Below are 15,956 nucleotides of genomic sequence, written 5' to 3' on the forward strand. Positions count from 1 at the left end.
TTCGGAGACACCGGGAGACTGCTGGGAAATAGTACAAAACGTCACTGAGTTGATAAACAAAATCTTGGCGTGCGTCGTCGATGTAGAATATGACGCATATCCATCCCAGACACAGTCTTATTATCGACGGTGGTTCACCTCAAAGGTACCCGTGTAAATATTCAGTAACTCTGATGTATCTCAGTAATCATACACGTGTAGAACCGTGACACGGTAAAGCAGTAGATGTTGGTAGTAGGCTAGGGAAGTGTTTTGTGACATTCGTAAAGATTTTAAAAGGATTTCGCATATAATGTTGATTGTTGAAAGATTTTATAATTAATGCCAAATAACTTTTATTTCTTCAATAGCTACATAGTTACTTCGAAAAGGAAGCAGAATGAATTATGTTGTCTCGATTCTTCTATTTTTTTTTTTTTTTTAATATCATCGCTTTCGTACTAATCTATTCTAAGGCCCACCTGTTCTTACGTAGTGATAGTGTGATCAACCTTATATGTTACGTTTACTTTTTCCTGGACGGCACTTCAAATTATATTACCATTCCGCTAAAGCATTTAAGAAATAATTGTTATTTTTTTATGTTCACTGGTGTATGAACGGCATTTTTTGACAGATATTTTAAATGACGCGCGTCAGCGCGTCATGTTGAAATATCTGTCAAAAAATGCCGTTCATACACCAGTGAACAACAAAAAAAACCCCAATTATTTCTTATATTTACATTTCAAAACTATTTTTCAACGTAATCTTTGAAAAAAATCATAAGAAACAGTATTCTACGTTCGTTATACGTAGTGACAAAACAGCTGAATCAAGTACACAAGTACACAAAATATAGTTCCACACCAATTCATTATTTTAATCATTATGAAAGAAAAATATTGAAATGTTGTCTTCAATTTTACAATTATTAACAAATTTTTAAGTTGATAAAACATTATTTCATGTGTAATCAAACGCGATTTTATATTCACACTTCTGCATTCTCAATGTTGACGTTGGCACCGTCAACAATGTACTGTATGTATTCTTACGCGGCAGGTTAATTGTTCACCTAGGAATGAACGCTAATTTTGTTAGTACCTTCATATAGAGAACACACAGTGGAAATGTAAATACAAGTTTTATAACACGATAAACCCGCAAAAAACCCACAAAAATGTCAAAATAAACCACCTTAGCTTTCACAGTTGGTGTGGTAACATGAAGATATAGCACCAGTTCATTATGTATAGAGCAAAAGATAACAGAGAACTGTCTGTTTGAGGGATCAGATTTTTATTGCAAAATATAAAATAATCGTTAGTAAAGATCATGGTTAACACACAAAATTATGTTCGAAGGAAGAGATTTTTAATGTGGAAATAACAATAATAATACAAATGTAGGATACCCAAAAACGTCAGGTACATTATTCACATATCGCCAATAAATAAATGTTTAGTTGTAGATGATTTTAATATGTAACGTAACATGAGCAAGCATGTAAAGAAACATGTGCTAACGTGTAGATCCACGTGCATTGGCATATGGCACGACGTCCGCTAACGTGTAGATTCGCGTGCATTGACACACTGCATCACGTCCGCTAACGTGTAGACTCACGGTGCAATGACACACATTGTATCACGTCCGCTAACGTGTAGATTCACGTGCAATGACACATTGCATCACGTCCGCTAACGTGTAGATTCACGTGCATTGACACATTGCATCACGTCCGCTAACGTGTAGATTCACGTGCATTGACACATTGCATCACGTCCGCTAACGTGTAGATTCACGTGCATTGACACATTGCATCACGTCCGCTAACGTGTAGATTCACGTGCAATGACACATTGCATCACGTCCGCTAACGTGTAGATTCACGTGCGATGACACACATTGCGTCTCGTCCGCTAACGTGTAGATTCACGTGTATTGACAAATGGCATCACAGCCGCTAGTTTTTAGATTCAGGTGCAATGACAAGCGGAATCATGTGTGCTGACGTGTAGATTCATGTACATTGACACGTGGAAACACACGCGCTGACACGTCAATTCTCGTGCATTTACAGGTGGAATCCTGAGCGCTAACATGGAGATTCACGTGTTTTGTCTGATAGTGTCTCTACATCTCATTAAGTTTTGCGTGCGCTGACATTAAAGATCACTATGATAGAGACCACATCATATTATAAAACATTGGCGTGAACGTCCACTCTATGGTGGCGAGTGTAAAACACGTGAATAGGACACTGATGGTGTCATACGCCTAGTTTATCATTGAATTAATAGATCATATAAAAGCACGTGCATAAATAAAAGAGGTATAGGCAAACGCGTTGTTTGATAATGTAAAGTGTAACAAAAGACACTTTAGATATGAATCATGATTTTTGTATTACAAAAGACAAGGTAAAATCGAAACGCACAGATCAAAGTATTACTCTCATGTCCGGTGCAAAATTATTCATACATTTTGATTAATAAGCAAGGTGATATATTTGCAAAATGACAATATGATTATACAACAATGCATAACGAAGACATTAAGAGGTGTATCAAAAGATGAATGTAGTCATTGACTCGTACTTGATATAATACAGCATAGGTCCCGTAAACTACTTGAGAATCGAGGAAATATTCACACTATATTTGAATAAAAGTGTACATGTATAGAAAGAATATTGCATACAGACAAAGCGTGAATAGTTGCTCGATTTACATATAATTTACGTGCTCAGCAGGAAAGCTGACAAATGAAAAATATCTGGCTTCAAAATTGCCAAAAAAAGAAGCAATTGTCAAAAACTTCATAACTCCGAAAATAAATGAAACAAAACTTCACACCTCTGAAAACAAATAAAAAAGTCGAAAAAGAAAATAATAATAATAATAAAATAATAATATCTAATGGAATTCAATCCCTATCAAAGTTATTTGATTTCATTATAAAAAACAAATAGTTTTGTACCGAAAGCATTATACATGTATATAGCCAGATAGAATCACTATTACCTACCTGAGTAGTGAAGATTGATAGCAAGGTCAAACCCATTAAAGGTGCAGCCAGCCAGCTGGTTTTAATAATCCCTAGCCAGGTTAAAACGGTTTAAATAATCCCAAGCCAGGTTAAAATGGTTTTAATAATCCCTAGCCAAGTTAAAATGGTTTAAATAATCCCAAGCCAGGTTAAAATGGTTTTAATAATCCCTAGCCAGGTTAAACTGGTTTTAATAATCCCTAGCCAAGTTAAAATGGTTTTAATAATCCCTAGCCAGATATGATGGTTTTAATAATCCCAAGCCAGGTTTAAATGATGTTCTAGAAAGTAAGTCATATTTTACCAACCATAAATCAGTGGGGTAAGGTGTTTCAAACTGTTTTCAAAATGTTTAACAGAACATGTGAGCTTGGCAAAACTTCCCAATCGTATGAAGTCTCAGTGTTGAGGAAGGAGAGCAGGTAGCCACATGCCTACACAAGTTAAATGGAGTGAATATCGAGTTTAAAACACGAGAATATTACAGGTGGTATTCAGCCATAAGTATATTAAAGTGGACGCTCACTCGCCAAGTGTACATCGGCAAGGGGTGGACATATCGTCAGATGGCAATGCTGACATGATACATACATACGCCGCCTTTCACTGAGAAAGGCATGAATTACGGCTTGGTGGAGTTCGGAGAAAAATGAGAGTGATCATAAACGACACAAAATGCCGAGATATGAAATGTTTAACATGGTATACAAATAACAAAACAAAAACAAAACAAAAGAAAAGGAAAAAAGGAAGAAAGAAAAAAGTAAAACTAAAAAAATCTTTCCATGTAAAGGTGTGGGTAACACAAGCTACCAGTGTCCTTGTATCAGGTGAAGCCGTGGATTAGTGTTACCCGGTTATCAAAACAATCAATATTAACCAAAGAAATTAAAGTCATTGAAACTTAGGAAGTCGCGTTTCTGGATACGAAATTACATTTATAATTAAATTATATAAATGTCTCTTAATCTGTGTAAGTTTTTACATGCGTTTCTCAGATGTTCCGATCATATCAAAAATATAATTAATGTGGTTCCATTAACCGGAAATAAAGTATACACACTTTAATTAACCTCTTGTAAATTATTAGCCATTCCAAAGGTCATATGACGATTTTTTTTCGTGATATGGCGTCAGTTTGGGTAAAACCCCCAAATCCGAACAGACTCCATTTGTACAACAAAGATGATTAGGAACAAAGAACCGAAAGGTGGTGTTAAATGATAGACAGAGAACCAATAAAGGTTGTACAATGGCTGGCTGGAGGAACACCACTCATCTCGAAAGTTTATCTCAGAAAAAATCGGTTCGAATTAAAGTTCTTTGGCAGACGATTACAAATAAATGTCATGGTAAGAAGTATATATAGCTGTCAAAATGACATTTAACAAAATGTTGAAAATAACACTTAAGAAAAATAGTAGAGCAGTCGTTAATTAAAAGCACATTTGAGCAGGTGAACAGGCGCTAGTTACCATTAGCACATAGTCAGGCAGCTGTATTTCGCGAGTACAATAATAACATGTTTCAAAATCGATAACGAGTATTAAAGTAAGGAAGCAATGTTTTGATTGAACCACGTTGCAATAATTCCGAGGTCTCAGAATAATCCTCTCTAAACATTTCGTGGACGTGAAGAAAAAATCCTTGAGAAGTGTAAACATTCTTTCGAAGTACTGGTAGACGATGACAACTATTCTCCGGCGGTTTGGGATTAAGGTGATTTACCCCGAGTGTCGACGAACAGTGATTATCATTCTCCATGGGTAGGGACAGTGGTTGATCATCCTCCAGACGACGGGGTTAACGATGATAATCATCCTCCGGAGGACGGGGTTAAGGATGATAATTTTCCGACGGACGTCACGACGGGGTTTACGATGAATCATCCTCCGGAGGACGGGGTTAAGGATGATAATTTTCCGACGGACGTCACGATGGGGTTTACGATGATAATCATCCTCCGGAGGACGGGGTTTACGATGATAATCATCCTCCGAAGGACGAGGTTAACGACGATAATCATCCTCCGGATGACGGGGTTTAGGATGATAATCATCCTCCGAAGGACGAGGTTAACGATGATAATCATCCTCCGGAGGACGGGGTTTACGATGATAATCATCTTCCGGAGGACGGGGTTTACGATGATAATCATCCTCCGGAGCTGTAGCTGTGTCTTCCTTATAAAAAAATCACTTTTTAGTAAGGTATAATTAACCACAGGCACCTGCTTCTGGTATGTATTAATAGAAAAACTATTAGACCTTACTCTTACTATATCAACAGTTCATATAGTAGGAGTAGGGGCCGATATTTATTTTCTATTAATACTAACCAGAAGCAGACGCTATATATATAATATATAGTATAACATTTATAAAGGCGATCCAATATCAACAGATTGAACCGAAATATTTTGAAAAGTTTCAATCAGGATATATCAACACGTGGCGGATGGTCAATAATAAATGCCGTAACAAAACAGCGAGACGGAGGGTGTCCGAGCAAGGTGTCAGGGTCTCCGAACACATCCGGAATATCTTCAACCAGACAGCTAAACACATGTAGGTAAACCAGCAATAAGCCGAGAAGGCCCGAACGTATCCGAACAATCTGTTACAAATATCACGTCGGTGATAACTCCCGAACAATCTCGCAAGGCATTGTCATATTTTTCATATAATACTTCCTGGATATTGTAACACAAATGCTTTGCATATCATTTCGGACAAATATTTCTTTTCGTCGTTCTAAGTTCTTCAAAACGTTCATGTACGTGACAGCACGTGACTTCAATCTACATGTACACGATAGACTCACACAGAAATATGACCTGGATTTACTGTTGATATCCATCTGTTGCCAACAATGGTGTTCTAATGTATTGGACATACACATATGTTACCGGCGGATCGCTACTGGTTCATCCTCCTCCGCCCCCGTGTCATCAACATCTGCCATTTCTGCCTTCCGTTTGTGTGACGTAAGCAAAAAGACAATACCAGCGATTACGAAGAACACGAAGCACATCCATGACAACACAAATGAGTACCCGTATGTATGGTCGGCCTTGTTTGGAATACGTTCCGGAAGATGAGCGTCTGCGTATTCCACTCGTCTGATGAAAACTTCGTTCTCCACTAGCACACAAGCAGCTGAAAAAGTGAAACCAGTAGTAATTGAGTGTCCTCAAGAAATTGAAACAGTTCTAATTGATTGAAGAAACAAGAAACTGTGTACAGACGCAAACCTATAGGTAGCAGTGTATCATAGTCTGTGGTAGTTTGGGAACTGAACATTGCGACAGGCAGTGTGTGATGAGGAATCCATTTAAGTCGAGAGAAAAAAAAATACAAAACAAGAACTTTCTCTAAAAAGCCGACAAAGTTGGCTATATTATATATACATTATGAAAATGTCCTTTTTGACAAAAATGAATAAATATAAGGCTCGAGGATAAGTTCTGGAGTTTGAGGGAAAATGTATAAGCAGATTTTGTAGAGATCATCGTATCAAAGTGGATGCAAGATAAAAAAGGGAAAATGTCTGATTTTTTAATTGAAATATGTTTTTAAACCTGATCTTGTTTCCATTATTTATAAAAGTGAAATGTGTCCACTACTGATTTCGTAATTATATACAAATACTTCTTCTGGACAATCGTAAATATACTGTATCTACTTCGATAAAGATGACGTATTTTTTCAACTATTCCCGAAATCACATTTCGTTTTGAACAAGCTGAGCCAATGTCGCAATTTGATTAAGAGTTAACTCCCTCTAACCGTAGGTGTCAGGATTATCATGGCACGTGTATGGCGGGTACCTATCAACGACAGAGTACGTGACTTGTAAGGTGTCAGGATTGCCATGGCACGTGTGTGGCGGGTACCTATCAACGACAGAGTACGCGACTTGTAAGGTGTCAGGATTACCATGGCACGTGTATGGCGGGTACCTATCTGTCAGGATTACCATGGCACGTGTATGGCGGGTACCTATCTGTCAGGATTACCATGGCACGTGTATGGCGGGTACCTATCTGTCAGGATTACCATGGCACGTGTATGGCGGGTACCTATCAACGACAAAATGCGTGACTTGCGCAAGTCACAGTTCAAATTCATGAACAGGATAGACGCTTCAAGAGACATCTCTAAATTCAACGTACAACACCTTATACAAATGTTTGGAGACTGGCCTTTAGATGTTATCGTACTGATGAATGGTTGACAAGACGCCGATGTTAATTTGGTGCTTCCCCAACTGTTACCGTACAGAGAGAAAACATGTAGGGATGAATAAAAGTGTACATGTAATTCTGAAAGAAGTAGCATTTTTGGATGATCTGGAGAGTCCCTGGAACTTAATTTGGAATATAAAGACCAATCTAATTGAAACAACTATGGTAAAACCTCTTGATTGATTACAATCAACCGACGAAGAATTATATACTTGTAATCTACGAATTCAGGAACCGTCATTCCACAATCTGACACTGAAGGCCAGAACAACATACCCCATACCGTATCGGAGCTTAGCCACATGTTCCTGTTGGGAAAGGATTCGGATTCCTAAAGTCAGAACTTCACAGACACGGGGTGAGTCTTTATTATTGGAATATTTCTAGGATCATCATTTTAGAATATGTCCAGCCACTCTACTCCTCCCTTACTCACATGGAGTTGGCATGAAAGGTCCAATGGATAATATATATCAAGGAAGAAACTCCCGAGAAAAGAAAACCAACAGGTGCTTTTAAAATTCAGTTGTGCATCGTGCTACGAGCAGGGGCGTATACTATAGAATAGCGGTCTTTAATCCCAACCTATTATATATCAACGCGAAGAAAATGGGTAAATCTTTCCAAGGACATCACACGAAGAGAACTGGTCAAGGCCCAGTCCGCTAAAACTGACCATAATCGCAGTTTTTAAGTCTACAATTATATATGGTCAGATTGTAGATTACTGTAGGCAAGGCAGGCAACCATTATAAGGTAGCTAATTATCAATTATCGCATATTTGACGCTTGTTTACTACAAAACCGAATGTATATGCCTTGCTGAGAATTGTTTTGACTCGTCTGTATTACGGAAATCGTGTTGAAATCAACTAGTCGTGTATATTTTTTATATACATCGTCATGTTAACTGTCTTTCTCAGGGACAGTTTATTAGGCCTAAAATACGAAGTTTTTAATATAACAACAGACCCAATGGGCCTGCGTTGCTCATCTGATATTCAATTCTTTGATAATACTCTGTCTCTCATTTAATAAAAAGAACTTGATTCAAGGACTTTCAGTTAATCAATCATTGAGTGTTTTAACTTTCACCCACATGATTACGATTCAATGTCATTTCTTTCGCAAAATTTTCGCGGCTCAATCCAAGGAGACTACTAGCCAAATAGCACGATTATAAGCCTTCTGAATTGTGAAATGAAGTCATTCAAATGTTTTAACAAATTTGACACTTAAGACCTTGATTATAGGTCAAAATCATTTCTTTTTCGCAAACTTTGCGGGGCTCCATCCCAGAATATCTACTAAGGCTTATCCTTTATTCTAACAATATCTTTATTCTAAAAAATAATTTTATAAACCTACAATATTTGGTCAGACTGTATTTTTGATGAACAATTTTATATGTAAATGAACCGGTCTGACCACAAAATTGGAAATAAGAAGTTCTTACCAACCGTAATTTATATACATTCCATTTACTTCAATACTTGCATGACGTAGATCTGACGATGATTCTTAAACGGCTTTACCGAAAAATACTATTATCCTAAAAATGTTTTTTTTTTTTAGTTCTTCAGCATGGAATAGAATGGACACACATCAGTGTTGTTATAGTTTGTTTCGTTTTCTATAATTAATTAATATGTAAAATAAATCCTTTTTTTCTTTGCATATCTTTTGTAAAATCAACAAAACGGGGAGGGGGACATTTGTTAGTTTGTACAGTAATGTGCCTCCCTTTGTCACGTTTCGTGTCGACGACATGTAGACACGTTGCCATGGAGATTGGCAGGTTTTGTAATACACAGCGAACATTAGACGATGATGAGCGAGCCCTTACCAGAAATTCCCGAGGTAACCCACTCAGAAACTGGGTCTGTACGTGATGGGCACAAGGTCGGCCTGTCGCTCCATTTACCTCAGCAGAACTATGTATGTTTCTATAAGTGTCCACTTAGAAACAAACCATGCATAGTATTGGGCGTTTGCTGTTATTCCAGTTAGAGAAAATGTTTCGTGAGGCTAAAAAGGTTTAAAATTACTGAGACCAAGATTGGCTCACTGCCATTAAGTGAACAACTTCTTAGGAAATTTATCAATTAATTCTTTGTAAATGTAAATGCAAAACAATTGTTATCTATGGAAAGACAAAGAGCAATTACGACTGGTGTTCGATTCCACGATCGGACGTGAAAAAGTATGGGGTCACCCGCCCGGCCACGAGATTTTTCGGTATTGCGGTTTCCTCACACATTAAACCCCGGTACACTTCCGTAAGGGCAAACAATGGTTGGTAGTGTAAGGTGATGAACTTGTATCACAATTTATGGTGTGTTTGGCCAATGTGCGTAAGTACTAAGTACATGTACCTTAATAATTCAGTTCCCAGATTTTAGCCACTATCAAAGTTTAACAATGAAATAACCTTACCCACAAAATAAGTTAAAAGAAACAATTGATCAACTGAAATAATTCAAAAGAAACAATAGATCAACTGAACTAATTCAAAAGAAACAATAGATCAACTGAAATAATTCAAAAGAAACAATAGATCAACTGAAATAATTCAAAAGAAACAATAGATCAACTGAAATAATTCAAAAGAAACAATAGATCAACTGAAATAATTCAAAAGAAACAATAGATCAATTGAAATAAGTAAAAAAAATAGATCAACTGAAATATAAGTCCGAGGAAACAATAGATCGACTGAATTAAGTCTTTAAGTCTTATTTAAAAAATGTCCCGTTAAAATATGGACATACCTGTCATTAGATGCATTAGAGCAGTCAGTCGCTTCAGGATATAGCGCGGCCGTCTCAGGGTGTATATTGCAAATATGTGTCCTAGGACCATAACGAGTAGGGCGATGATCCCAAAGGCCGAGCCGGTCCTCATGTAATCTGTGGACAGAGAAAATCATGAATCATGCTCAGCACGTTAGATTTCATAATATTCTCACTCAAACTTTGTGTAAGGAAAACTATTTCTTCAGGTATTAAAACATTTTTCGCTTTTGACACCATCACGATCATTTGTTTTAAAAGTTATCACGAAACAATTCAATATCACTCATGTTGGCCCGGATGGAAGCGCGCGAAGGATTTAAATAGAATAATATTTGAGGGTCTAATTTTAGACAATGATGTACTGCTAAAGTTAACGGTATTGCTGTCAAGGAACTATCAAGATAAATATATTACCAAAGGGAGGATCTCTAATCAAAGTCAGTTTCGGTACTTAAGTGGAACTCTTCTTCGTGTACCCTATACCTTTTATGGAAAGCCACCAAAATAGCACTTGTGTTTCTCCACAATGATAGACGTAATTGTAAAATCGATCGACAGTAATCGGGAATTATTATCAAGCTATGTTATTACCAAGCACCTCCATCAGTCCGTGTGTCGACGTTAACTCGAAATCATGTCAGTTCGATTCACGAACGTAAGAGGGAACACCGATAAAGCTATACAGGAAAATTTGGTGTAAATCATTCTTAATTCCAATCTTCATCAAAAGGCAGACTCTTACCTAATTCGATGAAGAAATGAATTTCAAACAATTGTAGAAGAAACAAAAATATATATTAACGAAACAGGGAGTCGTCAGTAATCGAACGTGGGTCACCAACGGGGAGTATAAAGTGAGGTGCCGCGGGATACCGCCAAAGTGACGTCACTCGTGACACGTGAACAGCTAATGACAAATACAAGCGTAGGTGGGTACCTAATAATGTACATAAATCATTTTGCTTAGAGAAGGAAGAAAAGGTTTATTTCCTACAAACTGCATCATCTAGGAAAGGTTGCGACAAAACGAATTTCATTCTGTGATGAAAGAAAACCGTCGATAATTGGTTAGAATCAATTTTTGATTTTGATTTAAACATATTTTATTTGTATCAATATATACAAGAGGATTGGACACAAGTTTCAAACTTATATGAAGCCCTTTCCTAATTATCATGATTTTTTACAATTTTTATACAAGATGACATGACATTTGAAATATTAACAATTATATTTGGGGAGAAAGAGAGAGAGAGAGAGAGAGAGAGGGGGAGAGACTGAGAGAGAGAGAAACAGAGAGACAGAGAGACAGAGAGAGAGGTATTACGATTCGAATTTATTCAAATATTCAATTGATAAATTTAGTTTAATTATTTACTAAGCAAACAAACAAATCCGATTTCGATAGCAGAAGATTAAACTGTTCGCTGCACAAAAACACACTGCTATTTCTAATGTTCGTTATATCCTGTTCCATGGTAAGCTTTCTCCGTCCGATCCATTGCCTTCTGGGAAAAAAATATTCGTTTCTCTTGCGCTATCGGAACTGTCAATATATATATGTATGTATAATATTTCACAATACTGATTAAGAAAAGAGAAAACGGGGAATTAAAATCTTCTTGAGTCAAGAATGTATTTCTGAGTGATTTGGCTTATCATAAAATTATCTTCAATGGATAGAATCATTGTTGTCATATAACACGGATTTATAGTCTTAACAGAAAACAACCCAGCCGCTGATATCAACTTCCTGTATGAAAATGTGCATCGAAACCAAACATGACTAAACGATAAAATGAAATACAGAATATGGTGAAGGAGAAAAAAATGGCTGATATGAAATCGAAATCCAGAAGCATTTTTTTAATCTAAGCGTTAGCTGAAATACATTTTCATTTTAACACGGGTACAGTAAGATTGGATTCTAAATAGTCGTGTAGGGTTTGGATGTTGGGATAGGGTTGGAGAGTATTTGAGAAAAATTGCGATAGTTTTTTAACAGTAAGGCGAATTTGTTATAAAAATATACACGAGAGAAAACAGTATGCTGTTTATCTAAGTCAACTGTCTGATTTTTACTTTTTATAATTGTCTGAAGACGATCAAGGTCAAGAAAATATCACACGAGCAATCATACAATATGATATAAGTCGCAGAATAATTACATGTCATGTGACAATGTTAACATCACTAATTACATGGAAAGTCACATATCGATGTGCTTCAAATCGGTAATAACTTTGTTGGGACAGAATTGACCACATTGATTCGTACTGTCGTCATAATATGCTGAAATACATGTATACCCTAAATACCGGAAGTAGGTATATAAGCTGCCCCTTTGTTACTTCCCTAAAGACCGGAAGTAGGTACATAAGCTGTCCCTTTGTTACTGACCGTAAGACCGGAAGTAGGTAAATAAGCTGCCCCTTTGTTACTTCCCTAAAGACCGGAAGTAGGTACATAAGCTGTCCCTTTGTTACTTCCCTAAAGACCGGAAGTAGGTACATAAGCTGTCCCTTTGTTACTGACCGTAAGACCGGAAGTAGGTACATAAGCTGTCCTTTGTTACTGACCGTAAGACCGGAAGTAGGTACATAAGCTGTCCCTTTGTTACTGACCGTAAGACCGGAAGTAGGTACATAAGCTGTCCCTTTGTTACTGACCGTAAGACCAGAAGTGTACTATTCTTTTGATAGCTTTCCAAGAACCCAGAATTCTCCAGATTCACCCCTGTGCTATCTACTTAGATACTAGAAGACTGTGTACAGGCTACCTATCGAGATACCAGGTAAACTAGTGATTCACATCGGGCAGTAATTAGTATGGTGTTCCGTTAAGGCCAAATTTCCAATATCGTTCTTTCGCTCCTTTGACCTAAACGCGAAGAAGCGAAAACACGATGGCGAAGGAGCGATGGAACTTCGCTCATTCGCTTCTTCGCTCCTTCTCCATCGTGTTTTCGCTCCTTCACCATCGTATATCGTATTTTCGCTCCTACGCTCTTTCTCTCCTTCGCCATCTTGTTTTCGCTCCCTCGCCTTTAAGTTTAAGGAGCGAAGGAGCGATATTGGATATTTGGAAAGTTTGTGGATTTACTTAACGAGAAACCGCAAGTTTGTATATTTGTGACTTTGTTACCAGGAATCTCTGTAACCGGAAGTCTGTCTCTTTGTTACTTTCTAGAACGTCTACGAATTTGTCGCTTTGTTACCTTCCATAGTCTAGAGTTTATTTCAATGATTCTTGCCGGAAGTCCGTGTGTTTACTCCTGTTATACTTACCGATAGACCGGAAGTCCATAGACTGGTGATCGCGTACTGTGGTACATACTACCTACAGTATGTTTGGTTTCCTCTGCTTCACTTACCGAGAAACTGAAAGTCTATAGACTTGTCCCTGTGGAGTTCATTGTCAGTTGGGAACAGATTGTGTCGGGCACACGTCTCATCTGAAGGAAAGAATAGAAAAAAGTTAACATAATTAAAATTCCTATATCCGACATTCTTAATTATGTCATGAATAATTAAACGATTAGGTATTGATAAAATGTATATCAATCGAAATCTCCTCTTGCTCCATCTCAAGATCTTAATTTCCTTTCCGTAGCATATTGATGATATAGCTTATCATCAATTTTCAATGAGTTGTGCACGAGACCAATATTTCTTATCATATATAGCAGAGATAGGCTATCCAGTCAGGAAACCGCCGGCGGTGTGTAAGCCTTTTTCACATTTCCTCTAATCAAAATAATCACATTTTGGCAAAGGCTGATAAACCACCTGGAAGATTTGGAGGAAATGACGAGCCCGGTGTGACTCACTCCATGATGAGGCGACTAATGTGGGATATTGTAGAACTTTGATTGTTCATCCGTGCGCTCCAATCAGAGGCATTGAGAGAAAAAATGATGTCTTGCTACTTTACAAGAACCCTCATTTGAACTTTATTTTTATTTTTGTAGTATTTCATTGTGAGATGTGGTTTTAGCGTGGTCAAGACAATGGCTTTTTAGCTGCATTTTAAACTTCATAATTATCTCAATCATCAAACTTATTCGGCTTTGTTAAACGACGATAAGCCCCAAATGTTCCTTTACGAGAATTTTACGAGAAACAGCGGTAATTTAGTTAACAAATGGTTATATACATTTATCACAAAATATTTTGACATGATTATCCCGCATTCTCAATCTTTTATAGAAAAGTAAGACATTTAACGACACATAGTATTCTGGGAAAGTGACCATTCTACGAAACAAACACATATTTTTTTCTTTCGTCTTGAGCAAGGTGGTGAAATAACGGACACTGTATTATTGGTGTAACGTTTGTCCTTGGCACATATACGATAAACAATAGCTGTACGTTTGATGAGATGGACCAGAGTTAAGACCGACTGGCATTGATGATATAGCTTTTATCTGTAGGTTAGTATAATGTACATTGTGCTATGGTGATTGACTTGGTAGAGTGATGCTAGTTACGTACGGTTGTGATAGAAACCACATGTCTGTACACTATGGTAAACAAAGCGCCACAGAGCCAACACTGAAAGTCAATTATCGAAAGAGCACATCTGGTGGGGGTTAACGTAAATACGGGGACAGCCACCTGACCATGCTGTCGGGGGTAGTGTGTAATTACAGAAATGTTCGTCCGGACGGAAAACCGACTTGGATAAATAACAACAGGTTTTATTAGGGACTGCAATGTCGAAGGTATCCTCGGAACTGACTACCGACAGACCTGTGTGACAGCTTGTAATAGCTATCGGAGATCCAGCTATCACGACCAAGCTACCGTAAAAACCTGACAAATGCCTCCCCCGAGACAACCATGTTCTATAGCTGGCGATACACATCACAACATCACAAGATATGCTGACAATGATGAGGGTATCAGGGAAATGTAAATTATGCATGGCGTCCAGTAACGTGAGACAAAACAGTCAAAACTCGACAATGGGACCAATAACGTCATGAAATGGGAGCCCGGATGTTCAAATTATTGTTAGCCTTACAAAGAGTAATATGATTTTCATAATATTTGAATTCAAATCTAAACACTTGATGTAAATATAATGATTATATTTAAAATGCCATCTGAGGGTAAAAATACTAACAGCGATTCCCAGAAACACCATCTAGATCTAGAAATATGTTACATCAAGTACAAGCTGATAAGACTTTGAGCAGCTTGGTTCTTAATAAAGTGCTTTCAATTCCACCGATGACGTCATCTTCAAAATGACTGCCACACTGGGAATTGGTAATGATCCGAGCTTGACAGAGTCTGGTGAAATACACAAAGCATCCACGAAAGTAACAATGACGCACCTAATACATAAAGCCTTGTGTTATGCGTAAGCAGACAGACGTACAGTAATTGGTTTAGAAATCTTACCTCATAAGGCACTTGTGGAATGAAATATTATTGATACCTGAAATGAATTGGAAATGAGATTTGCTCTTTTTTTGTCAACTATTAAATATATCAACACTTTTTTAGATGGTTATTATTTAGTTCGACACACCGTTTAATGGGGTGTAATAATTCATAATATAAGGTCCTAACAACCACTAGAATCATTTGAGTACGGGTATCCATGGAAACCAAAATGTATCATGTGATGCAGAAGAGGGTGCTAATCTGTTTGGATCTCTCAATTGTCACTTAGAACGAGACACCGAAGTAATTTGCGGATTATGCAAAGACACAACATTAGACGTCTCTTACGATTCGCACAAATATTGATACAACAATCTTACTTAAGGGTCTTTGTCTCCTCAACAAAAACAAAAACAAAACAAAAAAAGACGAGGAAAGTACAACTATGTAGAGGTATCTTTCGACTATTCAAAAAAGATATTGTGT

At 37.3% G+C, this 15,956-nt stretch overlaps 1 protein-coding gene across 1 annotated transcript in view; it reads right to left on the reverse strand.

Moving 5' to 3' along the window:
• Positions 1 to 1,264: 1,264 nt before the first annotated feature.
• Positions 1,265 to 15,956, reverse strand: part of LOC117332201 — a 37,688-nt gene continuing 22,996 nt past the window's right edge. The window contains exons 2-4 of the mRNA XM_033891087.1: positions 13,448 to 13,528; positions 10,051 to 10,188; positions 1,265 to 6,191 (exon numbers count right to left, since the gene is read on the reverse strand). Coding sequence (XP_033746978.1) covers positions 5,938 to 6,191; positions 10,051 to 10,188; positions 13,448 to 13,528 — 473 coding nt within the window. The 3' untranslated portion in view covers positions 1,265 to 5,937. The remainder of the gene's footprint in view (positions 6,192 to 10,050; positions 10,189 to 13,447; positions 13,529 to 15,956) is intronic.

The sequence above is a fragment of the Pecten maximus genome, chromosome 1, assembly GCF_902652985.1.
Source record: "Pecten maximus chromosome 1, xPecMax1.1, whole genome shotgun sequence".
Taxonomy (NCBI): Eukaryota; Metazoa; Mollusca; class Bivalvia; order Pectinida; family Pectinidae; genus Pecten; species Pecten maximus.